The 20,545-nt window shown below is 38.0% G+C and overlaps 1 protein-coding gene across 1 annotated transcript in view; it reads left to right on the forward strand.

Moving 5' to 3' along the window:
• Positions 1 to 20,545, forward strand: part of GNA12 (G protein subunit alpha 12) — a 44,702-nt gene that overhangs the window by 16,047 nt on the left and 8,110 nt on the right. Inside the window, exon 3 of the mRNA XM_030001916.2 lies at positions 20,155 to 20,205. Within this exon, the coding sequence (XP_029857776.1) occupies positions 20,155 to 20,205 (51 nt within the window). The remainder of the gene's footprint in view (positions 1 to 20,154; positions 20,206 to 20,545) is intronic.

Below are 20,545 nucleotides of genomic sequence, written 5' to 3' on the forward strand. Positions count from 1 at the left end.
CTGATTTTAAATAAGGCTAAAGAAAACTCCTGCATCAGCATTCCCTTTCTTACTTAGTATAAGTGAGCCATTAAATGGAATATGCTTGGTTTGAACTGAATTTATTATCTTTATTATAGTTTTTAAATCATCACCAAAATTTTGAAGCTTTAAATTACTATGATCTTTCTGAATGCTTCTTGACAATGTTTGAAATAATAATCTTGCTCAGCAGTTGCATTTTTTTCCACCCTGGTCTTACAGTCAGCTGAACACCAGCTCCTTTTTTTATTATTGTTATTATTTTGGCTTCTAAGCAATAGGATTATATTGGTCTGCTTTTGAACTCTCTATTTCTCCAGGAAGTTGTGTGACTTTGTTTAAAAATAAAAAATAAAACATGTTGATTGGTTAACTAGAGCTGAAAATTGCAGTGTACAGGTGTCTTCCTATGGTCTATAATGCTAAGCTTAATGACTGACTCAGTTGTAGCAAACTTGTTGAAAGAAAATGGCTCTGACCATAACCCTATACAATCTGAAGGCTTCTTTTCTGGGACCACAGAAGCTGCCTCTGGGCATTTGAGTGTTTTCTGCTGCATATTCAGTGCCTAGAAGTGGTGGCTGTAAATCCCTGTCTGGGTCTTTGAGCATTTCATAAGTGAGTGGGTGGATTCTACAATAGCAGAGTGCTTTTTTTCTTCACTGTCTTTCTTAAAGCAGACTAACCAATTTCACTTTCTTTTCACAAACATCAGCCTCTCACTCTTCCCCTGCCCCAGCCTGTCCCCACCAACCTAAGTTCCTCTGTTCCTTGTATGCAGGCCAAGTAGTCTGGGGACAAAAGCTTCGTTGTATGTTTGGTTACATTGTCATGTCTCTGTCCTCATTTTTTAACTACTAGAATAGGAATTCTTTTGTAATCAGTATGTGATTCTTCTCTCTTCTCCCTCGTCCTCATTATCCTACCCCATTTTCTCTCTGTCTGTTAGAAAGGAATACATTTATCATGTGTCTCAATGTCCTGTAACATTTGTTCTTTTGAGGTTGCTTGTAGTAGTTTGGGCAACGGGATGTTAGTTCTTCATTGCCAGCAGATGGAGACAAATTCAAGTTTGAATGGCTTCTTGGAGAAAGGCCCTTGGGATTTCAGTTACGATTTAGCTGAAAGGATGAAAGCTTCTTCAGTTTGAGCCGAATAACAAGTGTTTGGGTATATTTGGGAGTTCAGGTGCATGTATCTGCAAGTTTTTCTGCACCCATAAATGATGTTTCCTTTTATGTCATAAACTATGGAGACTGAGGCCAAGGTAGGAATTGCTTTGGTCAGGTGGTTTCTGTTTTGCTGGTTTTGTGGTTTTTTTTTTTTTTCTTCCTCCCAGGTCTCTAGTGGGAGGATGTGAGAAGCCATTCACTTTTGTTTTAATGTGTCCAGAACAAACAAAATCTGAAGCTAGGTTAGGTACTTTTTTGATTTCTTGCATCTTAGCATGCTTCGTGTCATTGTGGGTAAAGATGGGATGAATAGGGCTTGTCAGGTAAGAAAAAGATGCTTTTTTCACGGTCAGAACAGATATATATTGTACGCTAGCACTGTTACAGAGCTTAAGTTAACAGTGATCAGATCTGCAAAAAGGCCAACATCTGGCTTTATCAATTCTTAAAGCAAAATTGACATTTTTATCAGGTTTTTTTAAACATGCACAATGTTTTTTGGTTTTGTTTTTAAATCTCTGACCTAACTACTCTTAGTCAAAGTAATTTCTTTATTTGAATGATTCTTACTGTTTCCCTTCAAAATACCAAGGCTTCTATCTTGTAACCATACATTTCAAGAGCTGCTGAACTTCTCCTGTGGTACAAGTCATATCCTCATCTCTTCAGGACTGATGGGGCTATTTACTCTGCACTCCAAAGCCTATTTGTAGTTAAGGCAACTGTGCTCAGTTATTCACATGCAGCCAGAGTAGCTTCTGACTTGTGCTTAGATACCTGCCTTTCTTGATACAGAAAAGAGGATGGCCATCCAAGGAGGCTGCAAAAGCCATCTGTGTTAATGCAGTTATTCTTAATACACAGAATATATTCATGATCCATCACTAGAGTATCAATTTAAATTTGTTATTATTGATGTATTATTATTATTATTGATGTTCACTGCACTGTTGAAAGAATTTCTAATGTTTTAATACCTCTGTTTTAAAAAAAAAAAAAAAAAAAAAATGTCAGCATTAATGGGAAGTAGTGGTTCCTGAGAGGGAAGTAAGGGGTTTGCAAATAGAGACAAAAACTTACTACTGTGTTCATAGCTATTTTTAGGTCTGTGCACAAGGAATTGTATGGAACACTTCCAGTAATACTTCAAATACTAAGAGCCTCTGAAGCCTTGGATGTGGGAAGACTCTGGAAAATATTTTAAAGACCCTTTCGCTTATATCAATTCACCGTTCTCTGGGTGTTTTGAGGTGTGGGGGTTTGGGGGATATTTGTAATAGGACACGAGTCACCCCCCTATGAACTAACTATGTGGTTTTTTTCCTCTAAGCAGACACTTAAAATAAATCGAAGTGGTTAAATTATGCCTGCCAGAACAGGTAGTGTGCTGGAAATGTTGCATAGCGAACAGCCTGCTGCTTGCGTTAGTATAGCTTTGTTGCTGCGTTCTCCTTATGCAAGGAGCTGATGGCTTCAAAGCCTCATAGGCAGCCAGCTGTGTGTTTTGGGCAGTATGGATGTGAGACACTAGTCATTCGAACTAATTCTTGATTCACAGTGGACAAACTGTTGCTTAAATGTCTTTATTTTGGTATGGAAATACTAGGTATGGTAGTATGTAAGATGACCAGAAGTTAGGCCATATACCAGCAGCTGTAGCATATGGAGGTTATGTGGCAGCATTTGACTGCCTCAAGAAGCCAAGTGAATTGAGAGGTTGGGCAGCAGAATACTGACTTGGCATGAGAAGTAGGTGATTTTTGAAGTGGCATGTTAAACAAAGTCTACAGGAGGGGGCTCTATTTTGTCAGAATTTTTCAGCGCACTCTAATAGAGATTTCTTGAATCCTTAAGTAAAAAGTTTCCAACTGATCACTTATCTTTAAGATGCAAGGGCAGAGTAGAGTTAGCCTTAAAAGTGTATTTCCAAGCATTTACTCTTATTTCAGCATACATGCTACAGCACTGAAAAGCAGGAATACTTGCACCTGGTACTGACATAATGCACTTGCTAATGTACCTCCTTTTGAGGAAATACAAAGTGTCAGATCGACTCCAGCTTATACAATTGGCCATAAAACAAAAATGAGCTCTTCTTTTTGCAAGCTACTCTTTGAATATGAGCTTACACAAGAGACTATGAATGTTGCTTATTCTGTAAGGATGATCTTTTTTTTTTTCCAGAGCTGTGAAACTCACATTTCATCCGTGAAATCCACTGGGGCTTGACCAATGCTGGTGAGATGTACAAAGGAAGTAGCCACACTGTTCAAAGTGCCAGCATGGGAAATCTTGTTACCGTTTAATGCATGTAATTGGGACTAGGTGGCAACTCTTTGCCAAATTACTTTTGAGCTTTGCTTGGGTATTTGTATTTTGCCGAACTCCTGTGAAACTAAATTATTGCTGGGGAAGTTATGTGGATTTTTTTTTTTTTCCTAGGTCTGGATGGGACATACCACTCTGACCCAGAAAATTTTTTTAAAAACAATGAATTGACAGTAGTGCTACAAACCAGAAACTCAAGTTTGCTGTTGCTGAGCCTTCATATTTTATAATTGCACAATGTTAGTGCTAAAAGTCAAGTACATCTGTATCTAACGATGTTACATGAATTTTTTTTTTTTTTTTTAAAGCTAATTGTGAAGCTGTGGATGGTAAATAGGCCTGTTTGAATTTAGCTATTACACTTAAGGAATGATAGTGCTATATAACCTAAGCCTTCCCTTAAATGTGCCTCTTGTTTGTTGTTATAATCTGATCTTGTTATGTTAGAATTCTGAAACAGTGGCTTAATCTGACATAAGATGTCAGATTAATTTAAGAGATTGTTAACTTGCAGACTTTATCTATACAGCTTGAATAATATCCTGCTCTGGACTCATATAGCAGGGTGAGTTATGGAGATGTTTCTTCTTAGTTAAATATCTAAGCAAGGTTTTATGCCAGCATTGTGGCAATTAAGTGCCAGAGGTCCAGATTTAAATTCTTAGTTCTAGTTCTGTCCTCTAATCCCAAGACCTCAAAAGTTTATGGTCAAGTTAGTGAGTTTGACTCATCTTTGTACAGCAAAAGAAGTTAATTGCTTGTTTAAATATAATACTGCAAAGCAATGTGGCTGGTCTGTAGTAGGAAGGATTAGCAGTTGGAGTCCCTGGTTTCTAATCCTGTCTCTAAGACCAAATAGGAAAATTTTTTTCAGATCAAAGTCTCAAGTAAGAACTCTCAAACAAAAGTGGCATTTTGTTAAAGGAGGTGAGAGTTAGTGAATTATAGTTTGGGTTTTATTAAAAATTGAGAGGTAACATAAAGCAAAATGCAGCTGGACACCTTTGCACAAAATTCTGTGGATATTGGCTAATACTGTATAGTTCGTCAGTTTGCATCTACAGAAGTTAAATGCTTAGTCTCCTATTATATTTGCAGTATTCTAAAAATAAATGCTTAAATGAGATATGTTAATGGGCCTGCTGCTACCAGAAAAATTCCTTGAGCAGCACGGTGTTTGGCTGTACCAGCACTAGTGTGTCTTGACAGTCACTGAGATTCAAACTCAGGACTAAACTGGAACAGGAGGCAGAGTTGAGGATGCCTTCATAACACATTGCCTGTCATCTACACCAAGGAATGCTTCTCTTCATAATCTCAGTTTTGTTTCAAGTGCCAGTGAGCAAAAGGTGAGAACAACTTGCATTTGAAGTAGGCTGGATTCAAAAATATTTGGAGAATCAAAGGTCATAAATCATTTTACACTGCAAATCATTTTGAATTCTAGCAAAATCCACTTCTGCAATATCTTTTTCTCAATGACAGAAGCCATTCTCTCGAGCAGAACCATCCATAGAAAGCTGTGTGATGGGCAGAACAGTTAATAGCCGTTCTTAAATACTTTCTGCTATTGGAGAGAAATAACAAGAACCAGAAAGGTCATGAATGATGACCTTTTCAAAACAGTGCAAATGGAAAAGTGTTAGAGAATAGCAATTTGTTACAATACTTACCTGAAGCTTCAACCAAGGATTAAAGCCCTCTGTACTAAATGCTCTGTGGAAAAATAAAAGGATTCCTGCTATGAATTGCTTCTGGCCTTAGGTTATAACAAAATGCAACAGCTGGATGAAATGTAGCCTGCGTGGAATTGGGAGGATAAGTTGGAACGTAACGAGCAGATCATACATAATAAATAAGTGGATAACAAGAAATTGATATGCCTACCATATGGGAACCGAGACGGATGCTGAATAAAACGAGCTGTGCTACTGGCTGTTCTAGCACTCTGTATAGTGAACTCCTGGCACTCTACAATTTTTCCTTTTTTTTTTTTTTTTTTTTTTATAAAAGATCAAAAGCTTAGGACAAAATCACCTCTAAAGCCTGTAAAATGTACAGTGCATTAATGCAATTCATTAATGTCCTGCTGTCTATGGATATCAAAAGGTTGAAATTCAGACTGTGTGGTCCTCCTTTTTTAACTTTTAGGTTCTTGGAGGTAGATTAAAAAGCCTTGTATTTTTATGGTACTGTGTAAGGCTGCCTGTAGGAGTTTTTGCTTTTGCCCCTTGGATGCCAATAAATCTTGACTGTATTTTTGGTGTGGTTAAGGTGAATAAGAGGAACAATTTCATAGATACAGCTCCTATGTTGAAAATTCATTACGAGAATTTGCATCTTCCCTAATGATTGCCATTTTTCTGGTTGAAACATTTCTTTTTACTCATGTGTATTTTATTAAGAACAAACTTTTTTGTGTTTACCTCTTAGTAATTGAGCCCATTAGAGAACTGTCTGGGTGTCCCAAAAGATTTACAGAATAAATACTGTACTCATCCTTGCCTTTCTCTGTATGTGTGTGGTAGCGGTTATAGTTTGATGTCTTACCTTCAGCAATAGCACTGAAACACAAAATGTAATGTTCTTAGACTGGAAAAGTCCTTTTGGCTCCCAACTCTTGAGAATAAATGCCACCCTGCTTCTGGAAAGAAGCTTTAATTTTATTATGCATAAAATAATTAGAAAAAATACTCAGTATGTCTGTCTTTGCAGAATTGTTGTTCTAAGCCCTAATTAGTGCTACGCTAAATCTTTTGGGACTGTATTGAATATAAGGATTTGTTCAGAGCAAGTACAGCTGTAATTAATCGTTGCATTCCCATCAAGAAATGCTGGCACATGCTGTGAGAAACAAGGAAGGAAACTTTCAGTTCAGGCTGTCTGAGCCAGTACCCAACTGCAGCTAAAAACCACTGGAGTAATCTCTTTATCCCTTTCTAGTGTGCAGGAAAGTTCTGGGCAGAGACAAATCCAACCCAGTAAGCAGCCTTTAGCTTTTGATTATGCTGTTTAATTTCATGATCACAAAATTTCTAATGGAACTCAATAATTCAAGAGACTTCAAAATTGGCAACTAGTATCTCTGTAGAGATTGCTAGTAATGAGAATGTATTCCAGAAATCTGAGCAAGTTAAGTACATTTAAAGGTGCACTCTTTGTATGACTTAAGGGAGTCTAATAAAGAGTTCCTACTGAAATTTGGTGGAAGCAGTAGAGAGCTCATATATTAAGTAATGAGCATATGCGTAGGTTAAAACTGTGGTAGCACAAGGATGACTTTTATTCTAGTTGCAACAAAATACCTGCATTATGCAGGGACGTGTATGTTAATATTTATCTGTTTACACTGAAGTCTAAAAACAATCAAAGAATATTGTTTCTAGTGGAAGGGCTTGTCAAACTGGTTTCAATGCTTCAATCTCAAAGATATAGCTGAAGTGGAGACTGTTGTATTTGTGTTCCCATGATATGGGTTTTCAAAATTTTTGGTGTATTAAAGCTATGTGCACTACTTGAAGATCCAGTAAGGACTGGCTTAACTGTGTAAAAGAAAAGAGGGGGCTCCTGCTACTTGCTGTGTGCTGTATTAGCAGTTTTCTGACCCTATGGCTGGTTTCAGGAAATTAGGCCAAAAAAAAAAAAAAAAAAAAAAGGCGGCACTGCAAAAGAAGAGGTGGATGGTTCTGTTAAGCCCATCTCCCTGACATGGCTGGCTCTGTGCTCAGAAGAGCAGCGCTGACAATGCACTTCAGAAAGGTCCAGTTTTACATGTCAGCCTTCTGCACCTCGTTTGTATGTTCTCTGTAGTAATTCAGCTTTCTTTCATATTGGTACCAGACCTTCTCCTTTCCACCTAGAATTGGGACAGCAAGCAAGGGTGATCTCAGTGTCTTTCAGAATTCTCTAAAGTGCTCCCTTGAGGAAAACCAGTAAGCGGTTAAGGCTTGGATTTTTCAAAGGGGCTACTGAATTTAATAGGATAATGGGTAATGAATGCTTTCAAGCTTTCCTGAATATCCTAGTTTATAGTAAGCTATGTAGGATCAAGAACAAGTAACAAGCACAGATGAACAAATAAGCAAAACATTGAAAACTAGGTCTGTTTTTATGAAGAAGTCTTCTGGATATTTTCTTCTGGAATATCTTCTGGACTTGTATACTTAAGAGAACAGGTATTTGAAGTTATTCTTAATTTGTCACACTGACAGTGATTTGTGTTTAATGAGCCTGTGTTCTTTAAAACACAGGACCTGGCAGAAAGCTGAAAAGGAAAATGCAGGTAGGATAGTTAGGTAGCAGTAACTTGCTCAGCTGGCTATGTTGTATTCTTGCTAGCTATCAAAATCTTGATCCTTTTGCAATGACTTCTTGAGGAGACTGTAATTTTCTTTAGCCTACTTCTGTTCTCTTCCCCTGCTCCTGCTGTCTCCCTAACAAGCCTGCTCTGCCTTAAAACATTGAGTGTTTTACTCAATGTGCGTGCAAGGGTAGAGCTTAACTTGGGCTGTAGTTCTGTGATAGAGTAATCATGGTAAGCAATAGGAAATGGTGGTTTAGGGAGTTCTGCTTTGCACTACGTGTGCTCTTGCTTATGTTGGCACAACTGTTTTTTGGAAACTGCTGTAAATTGGGAAGCTCATCTGAGGCAGAGTGCAACCCTATGACTGGTTGTAAGCACAGCTGAGGTAGTGACATGCTGTGATGTTGGTGAAGGAACAAGCAGCTGGCACTGCAAGCGATCACGAGTCACCTTAACCTGGTGCTTGCCAAGGAATGATGGCAGTGTCTTTATCTTGCTGATCCTTCATCCAAGCAATGGGTCACTTCTTCCATAAGTCTTTCCTGATGCTAAAATAAGATGACTGTACTTCAAAGATGCTGTTTAGTGTTTTAAATGTTTGTGTTCCACGTTATGGAAGTATCTGAAGTGTTTGCATGCTGTTCAAAGTCAAGGCTCAGTTTCACAGGTATTGAGTATAGAGGAGGAGGTGGTGAGCATAGGGAGGGAAGAAACACAGTATTTGACTTTTTACTTTATGTGAAATGATAGCTATGCAACAGTGGAGATTTTCACAGAATAGATGACTTAAGGATGATCCGAACATGATACTGTTCTAGAAAAATCTCTCGAGGTTCCATACTGCCACAAGCCGACCAGCTGATAATTGAATACTAATGGAAGGAGCAGAGCTGTGAAGTTGTCTCCCCAAAGGAGAAGAGTAAGGTTAGCTCAATACTCTGCTTCTCCTTTTTGTGAACCTGCACTAGCTGGGAAGGCTTTCTATTACAAAGGCAGAAAGCAGAACGGTCTCCACCTTCTCATTAGTTTGCAGCTATACTTAAAGCGGCTCTGTGGCGTGAACCTATTTTGCTCTATTATTGACATAGTATTTGGGGGAGGGGAGGAGAACTTCTTGGAAACATCATGCAAGATTTTCTGTTTGAGAAAACGTGTTTCTCTGAGAAGTAATTTATTGACACCTTTCAAATGTCTCCTCTGTATACAACACAGATTCCTGCAGTTCAGACTGTGGCAGACTTGTGCTTCACTTGGCTTTACTCCTGAACAAACTGTTGGTGTTTGTCCTTAGAAGGTCTGCTCTCCACCCCACCCCCAAAGCCTCTTAATTTGACTTGCTTTCCTTGATATTCACTTAATTCTACTTTGGAAAACTCAGTAAAATCTCAAACTGAAAAAATAGTGGTTTATTGATGGACCTCTTTCCCATTTAATTCCATCTCTGAATTCTGCCTATTTAAGACTTGGATCCATCTGGTCAGAGTACAGTACTGAATCAGTAATGATGTTAGATGTGGGCAGGAGGCAAAAGAACCACCTACTATATCCTCTTTCTGTCTTCTTCCTCCCAGTCCAGCACATGCATTCTAGGTTGCGAGGAGTTCAGATGGCTGTCCATGTGGCTGGACTGTTTCCCCCTCTGCAGTTCAGTAGGATGTGACCAGGACTTTAATTAAGATTTTTTTTTTTTATAGGCTAGTCTGCTCAACAGCTTGAGAAGTTTGTTAAACCCACTTCAGTTTCCACTGTGGCTTAATTAATTTACATGTGTAGATGAGGCCTTAAGGATGGAAGCTTAGTCACTTATTTCAAATTGTTTATTTCATCTTTGGGTTTGTTTTCAGATGCTTGTAGTGCTTAATTTGTATAAAGCAGATGCATGTGGAGGTGAATAAAAATAAAGCTTTCCATTTGATATAAGACTTCAATATTACTTGTGGGCTTTTTTCCTCCCTGGTAAGTCATTTCTCATAAGCCTGAGCTTCAACATAGTAGCTTTATAATGATTGAGGACTGTGTCAAAGGACTCAGCTGTAGATGCACATGAAAATAGGATGGAGTTGCACATTAATACAGCTGTTGTTTGTGCAGTTACCAACCCCATCTCACCTAGTGAATCCTTACTCAGGGATGTTTGATCCTTTAGTGAAGCAGTACCTGAACAGCTTTAATTTTCCACTCACATAAATCCATTCCGATTTTGGTTTCGTAAGTGAAAGTAATGATGTGACTTGTGTGGTAGGATAGGCTGAAGTGAAAAATGCAGAAAAAGCAATCCTAAATGTTTTGAAAGAGAACAAATTCTGAAATGAAATAAAAGAAGTTTAGGTTACTTGAAATCTTCATACTAAAGTATCAATTGGTAGTGCTAAGGTTTAAGTGCAGATTTGGAAGAACTTCCCCTTCTCCTCATACCTAAACAACCTTCAGTAGGGGAGAGAATATTTGGAATAATTGATATGTCATGGCTGGATGTGAATAAATAAAAAGTGTTTCAAGATAGTGACTATAAAACAGATCACAGAGAAAACTTGACTTGGTTGTGAATGGAAACTGAAGTTTATTTCAGATCACCAAAGGTTGTTTGAGGTTCACTGTCACTCATCTGCTGGACTCACTGTGCAGTGTTGTCACTGGCACTGGAGCAGGAGAGATGAGGTTATAGGGAGGGTAGTTACTTCTTGGGTGAAACCTTCTCTCGCAGACCCAAAATACAGCTGTGAACTAATTAAATAAATGTTCTTGGCATATGACATGACACAACTTTGATCACTAGTGGTCTAGGAGGTTTACAGGTGCATGTAAAGGTCAGACATTGTAGAAGGTAATACCAATCTCGGTTTAAGTGGGTGAATGTGAGATGTTGAGTAGCTTCTTAGTGCTGAGAGCAAGCTAGTATATGTTGTGAAATTCTGCTGATTTGAGAAGTCACTGGGAAAGCAAGCATAGTAACAGCTGGCAGAAATGGTGCACTTCATAGTTCAAAGTTGGTCAGTCTCTTAGAATTAACAAATACCAAGCTAATATTGAAAAGGGAGTTTTTGTTTCTAGAGCAAATTATTTTTGAAAATCAGACACGGAAACTGGCTTGAGGAATCCATCAGACTTGTAAGCCTTGTGTTCTCTGTAGTTGAGCCTGCTGAATGCTGAGGTAATGGGCATGGTGAAAAGCTTCAGAATAATGTAAGCAAGTTGGAATTTTTTTTTTTTTTTGGCACTCTGTTGCCTACACACTTGGTTTTATAGGAATCAAACTGTTAAATAGCACACCTGAGTGCAACTAAGACTTAACTTGGATTTTACCTCAGTCTGATTTCCACCTGAAACCTAACTTTCAAATACTGAGCAGCTTTCTGAATCTTGCAAGACCATCATTTTAATCTATGTTGCATCTAAAAATGGTTGTATAGGTACAGGCAAAATGAGAAAATCTTATTAAAATAAATTGTGAGGGATAAATGACTCTTTCCAATCCTTACATTCACTTTAACAACAGATGTAGACAAATTTCAGTAAAACATGTCTGAGCTGACATTTCCACAGAAAGTGGAGCATTGGGGCACTCTGCAACAAATGCTTTGGTGTAGAAGTGGAGTAGGAAGAATTGTTCTGCGAGATACTCAAGGTTATGCCTGTTGTAAATGCGTTCAAGTTGCTTAGCTTTCCAGCTGGCCACCTGCCATGGAAAAGTCCAAGCTCAACATTCTCTCATGGCTGGTGTTAGCTGTTTTTTCAGTCCACAAGATCTAAGATATTTATTTCCCATCCCTTGATCTGATAAGATTTGAAAGGGAAACTCACTGGTAAACTTGTGATTTAGTCTTGATCAGATAGTCAGCACTGCGGACTAGACTAATTCATAAGGTAATACTTTTTTGTCAATGTCTATTCTAGTTCTGCAGATGTCTTCTGTAAACAAAGCAAGTTTCAGGTTTGCATACTGAGCTGCTGAAAACAAAGAATGGAACTAGGGTCACATAATAACGTGATTGTGCATCGTTCCTCGCGATTTGTAAAAACATCCAGTTGCTTCTAAATTCTGATGTGTTAGTTGGAAATGCCCTTTTTTTGCATGGCAGCTGCCCACTGAGAATAAATGGGATAATTTGCTAGTGACTGGCCAGAATCTTGGATCCATCCTTCCATTTACAGCTCAGGACTTTCTTTTAAGTGTGGCAAGATTGCTGCTTTCAGTTGCCTTCTCTTGTGCGTTTTAGCTGACTGTGCTTGGAATGAGAAGTTGAGCTGGCGTGTGTTAGTTCAACTTCACGGAGAACCTCCGGTGTTTGAGATGAAAGGGTTCTGGCAGCAATTTTAGACAATGTATTCGCTTAGACAGTTGGCAGGGAAACAGGAAGGAATTCTTTCATGGGATGCTTATGACTAGGTCTGTCGTCCACTCGTGCCAGGATGAGTGTGTGTGAGCTGGGCACGCTGCTGATGTTGGATACAGTAATCAGACTTTGTTGTTGTTGTTTAAACTTAACAGTGATTCTTCCACATGAATTGGGTATATATCCCCTCACATCTACCCCTTGAATCTTGCTAGCTGCTAGTCAGTGAAGGCTAGGAAATGCCAAATCACTGTAGCTAATGTGCAAGTCTGGTTAAGGATTTTTCTAGAAATTTTTTTTTAAAAACAATAATTTAACCCTTTTGTATCACACTGTGCATCTTTGAGTGTTGTTTGTTACCAGTACTGTTTTCTCTGCTGTTTGCACCTGCTTTTCTTCCAGTCATTGCAAATCTGTGAAGCAGGAATAGCAGTGATGAAGAGACAGTAAGTATGAGTAAAATGATAGGGGGTTTTGTTGATGTTTCTTGAAGCTTATAGTCTTGGATGAGCCTGCCTTACCTTTCCTCCTTGAGGCACTGTTGCTAGTGTGCATATTTGAGACAGATGGATGGAATTATTGACACAGTATCAAGAGTAATTTATCTCACCTACATCCTGTTGATGTAGAAACACCTAGAATTTCAGGAAAAAATATAACTTTTTTTTTTTTCTTGCAGCACTTTCAGAAAGAGTTGCTGTATTTAATTGCTGAGAAAAGCTAACGCATGTAGGAGTTGCCCTTTACCACAAGAACTCTGCTCCTGTTAAGACTGTTTCTTCGCTGTAAGGGTAGAATTTCACTTGGTCACAGGGATCCACAAATCCCACTGATGTGGGAGCTCAGATTAGCCTAGACTTTTGGGGGAAAATGAAATAAATATTTATCACCTATTTGTATGCTTTACAGCACATGGATAAAAAGTTTGGCCAGTGTGTCACGTAGGATGAGTTTATAGAAGGCCATCCTGACTTGGACAAACAGATTTTTGCGTTGCCTGTTTGTACTGAGCTGACAAATAATGAATTTTTTAAACATTTTCAAACTTTAGTATCCTACCTACTCTGTATGACCAGGCAGTAGAAAGAAGAGGTAGTTTTTTGGAAGAAGCTTGGAACCAAACAGTACTTTTTTGTAGTTGGTATGTTTGTAGGGTACAGATAGCAGCAACTTGGATAAGCACTGGAGTTGCTGGATGAGAGCCAGTAGCTCAGTCTGTTGTTAAGGAGGAAGTTAAATAACACTAGAGAGATTTGATAGTTAGAATTCTGTATGGCTTAAATACAGAGAAATGGTTAGTCTCTGCCTTAGAACTGGTGATTGAATGAAAAATTAATGTTTGTCTTGTGTCAATAAATTTTAGTGCCCAGACAGGATGTAGAATATCTGTAGAACAGCATTTCAGCGTAGAATGGGTATCAGCATTTCAGGGCAATTTAGGTTACTTCAGCATCCTTCTGAGTGAATTCTTAACAAGCACAGACTTGCTTATCTCCTTGGAAAATAACACTGAATTCATCAGCTGTCACAGAGAAGAGAGCGCACTTTTGGCTGTAGTAAATCCATGCCCTGTTACCAGTGAAGCTCAATAGAAGTGCAGATTCAGAAGTAATCTGTTGGAAGAGCCTGTAGGTTTGGGGAGGGGGAGTTGTTTGTTTATAGCTGCCCCTCATGAGAATTTTAACCCTCAGCCTTTGGGGTTTGGGAAGGACTACTACTTCCCTTGGACAAAACTAGGGTGCGGAACCTGGAGCCGTGTCTGCGTGCTCACTTCCAAAGGGTATATGTATTATGGTGGCAGGATTTTAACCTGCTGCTTCTGTCCAGTAGGTTTCACTAAGAAAGGCATTTCCTCTGTCTCTCTTTGCCGGTGACGTTTTGGGTTTTAATCTCAGTATCCCAAAACTTGGCTGATCTAATGCCTCCAACACTTTCAAATGCTAGGCTCCTGGTTTTTTTGTCCTACTGTGCTTGTAACCTTGCTCTTCCCTTGGGCCTCTGCTTTGGATATCTTGCTTTTACAAAAACATCTGAAATTGTAACATTCAAACCCCTTACAATCAACAGGTGATCGACATCCCAGGGAACTTGGAAAAAATGAGGTCTTAGTATTTGTCTGAAAAACAAAGATTTCACATGCAAGTTAGCATTGAAAGTTAGCATGAGCATTGCATTCTGTCAGTATATGTCTCTGGCAGTCCTAATGGAATAGTACCTTATATAAAGGCCAACTTCAGATGAAATTATGTGTTAATGCTTTAAGTCCATCCCATTTGTTTATCTGAGATCTCAGAGGTTAAAGGCTGGGAGATTCCCAAACTTCTTTCTGGGGTCTCCTGGATTTCCTCTGTGTTTTTCAGCCCTGCTGCCAAATGTTTTACAACTCCTGAATGGAGGGTGGGATACAAACACTGCTCTTCTTTTATTTGAATCACTGTTGCTTTTTCCTTGCAGATTCAGCTGCAGTTTGTGGTAGTTACTTACAGTATCCATTTCTCCATGTGTTTTGCTGTATTTGTGGGAATTGTGTTAGATCTGTATTATATGCTTCCTTGAAGTATAAAGTTTCCTTCCTGTGTGGTTTAATTCATCATCTGAAACAAGCTAAGACTGACAGGTCTACCTTAAATTGTGCACTCTAAATTTAGCAGCTAGAGACAGAATGATCAGGAAGGGCTAATTTAATACTATGTCAAAAAGGCCTTGGGACAAGGAAAGGAAAAAAGCCAATTTGGAACAGAGAGTCCCCTTTCAGGTCTTTTAGTTGATAGGAGAATTTAGAGGAACTGCTTTTCAGAAGGAAAAGTTTGAAATGAGCCTCTATTTTAGGGAACTGGACAATAGGATGTTTCACTATCATTTCAACTGTCACTCTGAATAACTGGCTGAGGGTTAAAGTGACAAGTTGATAAATTCTAGCCTTGCAGAACATTTTTTATTAGAGTTTCTATGGGTATTTTAAAGCAATCTACATACAATCAATTGTGCATTTATTTTCATTAAATGAATACTGCTTGGGAACTCTGCCCAACTGTTTTCTGCTTGCTTTTTGCAATGAGGCTATTAATGGCAAAGGAAGTGATGCCAGATTAGTTGTAATATGTCTGTGGGGAGATGTCTTATGTGCTGTGAACCTAGCCTGAAGGGACAGAGACGTTAAATTCAATTAGTTATTTTCATGGTGATTTATCTGGAGCTAATGTTAAGATGACATTTGTGTCATACAAAATATATAGAATAAAAACTACTTAATTTTGTTGCTTTTGCCCCTTGAGAATGCTATGTTCAAAATAATCTAGCATATAAAAGAAGAGTTTTAGAGCACTATTTCAGGAAGCAAGAGTGTATGTTTACATTTTACCTTTCCTCCCTTTCTCTTCCACCAGCCTGTTTTTAAGGAAATTGTACTTTTTTCTCTGGCTTCACCAAACTTTATACTGCAGATAGGGCAGTTTAAAAAAAAAAAAAAAAAAAAAAATCCAATAGCAGTGCTGCATTGTGGAACTTCTGGGCTCATTTTAGGCCTTCTGTTTGTGTTTCTTGATTCCCCCAGTTCCCAGATGTGCAGTGACTCATCCTACTGAACAATGGGAACAGCATCTCTTATTCCTTCACTTGGTCCCAGTTGGCAAAACTGTTACTCAGAGGATATGTATTGCAGAGGGAGAAGAGATTAGCAGTGAGAGAATGAATCATCCAAGCGTTTGTGGTAACTCTTGTGTGGTGAGCAAGAAGTTAAGGAAGACTAATGGTCTATACTATGCTCTGGTGTACTAAAATGGAGTATCTGAATTATGTAAAATTCATAACTCAGAGGTCATTCTTCCCTCCCCCACCACTGTCCCAGAAAACACAGGGCATGGATGACAGACATCATTTTGACATCTTGATTTATTATCAAGGAGGATGATGGGAAAAAAAAAAAAAAAACCAAAACCTTGCTGGTTTGTATCAACAGCAAAAAAGGTGAGGGTCACCTCAGGCTTTGTTGATATAACTTTCAGATGTGAAATATACTGATAGACTAATAGTTAAAATTTAAAAAAAAAGTCAGTACAGACATGCTTCACTGACATACTTTGCTGTGACTGTGACAGAATGGTGCTTCGTATCTAAGTACTGTGCTGGTTGAAATGAAATAATGTCTTTCAGATTTTAAGAGTCTTATTTATTAATATTGTTAGAATTTTTTTTAAAGAAATGGTGTACTGACAGGGAAATACAAGAAGATTTGAGTCTTTTTAAATCTGAAAAGATTACGAACAATCTTTTACGAACATAGTTGAACTTAGGAAGTTTCTTGAGCTGCCACGGTTTTTCTTGACTCACCAGCCTATAAAAGATTGACACATCTGACCTGGACCTTTTTTTTTTTGTTTGTTTGTTTTAAGTGAACATGCCATGATATAATTATCTTTAGGTATTTAAATATAGTATAAATAACTTTAATGGCTTTCATTTCTGTTTTGCTGCTTGCAACCATATTTCAAAATAAATGGCAACGTTCAAAGAACTACTTAATTTTTTTTCACTAGCACCATTAAAATAGTGTGGTTGAAGTCTTCAATCTGCTTAAAGATATTTTTAGTATCTGATGAATCAATTGCAAATATTTGCTGCCACTTCTATGGGAAGTCGTGCTAGTGAACCAGAAATAACTGGCTAAGATCTGGAAAAGGAGAGCATTTGAAGTGCTAAGCCTGCTTTTGAATGTAGTTGAATGGCTAGATGACTTTGGACAAACGCTAAGAATTTGCACTGAAAAAGCCAAACTAGCTCGTTTATGGTCAACATCTTCAAGAGAAAAAGTGTAGTTTAACATGAGAGGGGCAGCAGATACTCTTTTTTTTATAGTAATTTGCCTTGAATGGAAAACCTACCTTGATGAACAATTCATAAACTCTGTGTGTGTGTATTTTTTATATATGTACATATATATATGCACACACATATATTTGTATCTGTGTATAATGCCAAAAGCATGAGATAGCTTTGCATAAATAATAATTTATCAATGGAATTCAAAACTGCATTCAAATGCAGCTTGATATAAAGCTAAATAAATTTGATTTCTAGATCTAATTAATATTGCTATCTATTTTCCCTGGATGACAAGGAAAAAATTAAAAGATAAAGGAATGTTCAGTTAATGCTATTGTTCTGATTAAAAATACTAATACAAAACAGTCCTAACACCAGGAGTTTCCATATTTTCCTCATTTAAATACATTACAAGTTATTCATCAAGTCAGTCGGTGCCGTCTGCAGTTGTTCTGTGCTGCCTGATCGATGAACTGAAATACCCCATGTGCTTCCCAGAAGCAACCAAGTTTTCTGTGAATCAGAACAAGATGTAGAGCAAGGCTACTCAAGAAGTCTTTGGAGCAGGAACTTAATCAGGGAATCATCTTTAAAGTAGGGGGTTTTGAGTGTGTGGTGTGGGTTTGGGTTTGGGTTTTGTTGTTTGGGTTTTTTAGGGGGGGTGGTGGGAGTCTCCCTTCAGGTTTGTGTGCTTTAATGTTTTGAGCTTTTCTTGACTTCAAATCCTCTGGAACTTGTTGGGGATTTGTTGTTTTGACTGGAAACAGATATTTTGACTTAAGTACTGGATGTCTTTGAATTCTGTGCTAGAAGAGAATATTCAGACATCTTAAGATCTGTCAGACCATGTGTATGGTGTTCACACCTGTTCCAGCAACCTGACTTGGGTACCCAGCTATCCAAATGTTTTGCAATTACTGCTTAAAATTTCCCAGAATGAATTATTTGTCTTAATTGCAATGTTACGAAGAGCTGTATAAGAAACTAGAGAAGTCTAGTTTCCCTAAATCATTGCAGAAATGAGCATGGTTTTTTTTCATTAATCAGATTATTTTTCTTACCTTCTTATAAATGTGCAAAATGTTAAACTGATTGATGCGTGGGGCAGGAAATAAGGGAGGTAGAAGCTGTAAATCAGGTGAACTTGCTTGTGTGTCCCAGCAGTTTATGTGCATGCAGCTGTTTCCTGCTCTCAGTGTGGAAGGGTATATGGACCAGGCAAGGACTCTTAAAGCAACTGGGTAGAAAATAGGAACAACTTGTATCAGAGACGGCCCGTTTGCAGTCTTGTTGCACATCTAAAGGTATTGTGTAGGACAAAGCACAATAGATAGAGAAGGGGTTTTTTTGTAGCTTCAGCGACCTTTTCTTTTTGGGCTCTTCCATCTCCTAAATATGACTAATGCTGTACAGGAAGGCCTTTTCTCTTATTCATGCGGTCTGTGATATCTCTTTTGATCCAACAGAGTGCCAAAAAATACAGGAAATTACTTTCACCTTATGAAAATTCATGATTGTAAGGAAGCTCTTAGAGCAATTGTTCTTTGGAAACTTGCCCCCCCCCCCCCCGTATTTTTTTCTTCTAGCAATCCACAGTAAATCTTTTTGCAATATGTGGTAGTTTTTTGCAAATATGTGTGTTCTCTCTCCTTTATCAAAATACACTTCCAGTTTTAAATGTTAGGAAAAAATAAGCTACAGCTCCTTTTTGTCTGTGCCGTATGCTGATAGTATGTACTTGTACAGTACACTGAATCCTCTGATCTCCAGTCTGATTCTCCGAAATGAACTGTTGTGTTGGCATCTGTTTACAGTTGTACTGGAGGGGAATAATTCTGTTGTGCTGTCTCAAGCCTATGGTGTAGAGGAGAGTGTATGGTTTAAGAATTTATATTGCTGTTGGAAACTGACATGGTATTTTGAGAATGTTCTCATTCTGAATTAGTAATTTGGTGAGGGCGCCTACTGTTAGTTTTGTCGTTACTGACATGGCCCTGATCTGTGATATATGTAATGTGTTTTGCTGACTAAAATTATTAAAAGGCAGCAGGATTTTCCATTTTATCGTTCTTATGACATGGCTACAACTGCAAGACATATGTCTTAAACAATGAAGAATACTTTCTTACTGAACAGATCATCTGAAGAAATGAAAGGGAAGTGTTTGAAGGAGAATGCGCTTCTGCCAAAGATAGTTTCACTCCAGAAGTAAAGCCTGTGTCTATATGGAAACAATTGTGCAGGGCTTATTGTATCCACTAATGCAAAGCGGCACTTGATTTGAGTGTAATACATGGGCAAGCTTCTTGGGGAAAAAAAAAAAAAAAACAAAAACAAACAAACCACCAAAAAACCCCCCAAAAACTCCCAACAAACAAACAAAAAAACCCCACAACCCCCTCCCAAAACCTCTTACACATTTTCACATAAGAGTACATTTTCTTTGTAAACATTGCCTATATTCTTCTCAATATAACTGCTAAAGGATTTTGTACAAGATGAGTAAATCCATTATTAAAACTCCTGAGCCTAAAAGGGAAACTATCTGTAGAAGAGAAAGTCCTTCAGAATGTTCCTTTTTGGGTTTTTTTTGACAAGTAAGTCTAGCTTAAATTATCACAAATTGTGGGTGACTTAAATCTTTCACTTTTCTAAAGATATGCCAACCAGTCTAGGATATGCTTTTGTTCACTGTTGTGAATTTTAAACAAAACACATTGGTTTCTTATGTGTTTCATTTTTACTCCCACACAGTGTCAGTTAACTGCGTTCATCATCCAAGCGGAAAAAACTAATTCTTTAAGCCAAAGGACTGACATTAATAACACTTTCTTTTCATTGTAAAGATTTATTAGATAGATTGAGCATTTATTCAGATCTCTACTCAACTTTGATTTTTCTAGAACTAATAGAGAGTTGCTTTTATAAGAAATACTACCTTACTTACACGTCAGTAGTATATTATGGCAGCTCCACTTCATTATCAGAAGTTTATGTGAATTAAGCTATGTAGCGTAACTTTTATTGTTCCAGCTCCTGAAGGGTGCTGTCCAAGCTTCCACTTGTTATACTGCTCTGTTAGACCTCAGTGCATGTTGGAAAGTGAAAAGGCTATAGTTCAGTTGGATTTGCTATCCTAGAAACAAGCTTAGTTCCTATCTTTCCTTTTCCACAGGGTGAATCGGTGAAATACTTCCTGGATAACCTGGATCGGATCGGTCAGCTGGTAAGGCATACCTTTTCTTTCTGAACCAAAAGAGCTCAAAGAGATAATAGAAGCCTGGGCGTGCTATGATTAATGTTTTTTGGTTGGTTTGTTTGGTTTTTTAAATAATAATGCATCAAATAACTTCTATGTTCTTTCTCTGGAAATAGTAAACTCCAGCCTAATGAAACTGAAGCTTAGTATTTGCTTAATCTTTTTTGACAGACAACAAATATTGTTTATGGAAGTTGTGTTTATGCACGTATTTTCTTTTCAGTCCTACGCAGTCTCTGGATCTCATTCACTTTTTGTGATGATCTGATGGCTGGTGCTACTTAAGATACCAGAGTGAAACCTTACC

Source organism: Aquila chrysaetos, chromosome 25, assembly GCF_900496995.4.
Source record: "Aquila chrysaetos chrysaetos chromosome 25, bAquChr1.4, whole genome shotgun sequence".
In the NCBI taxonomy this organism is placed as follows: domain Eukaryota; kingdom Metazoa; phylum Chordata; class Aves; order Accipitriformes; family Accipitridae; genus Aquila; species Aquila chrysaetos.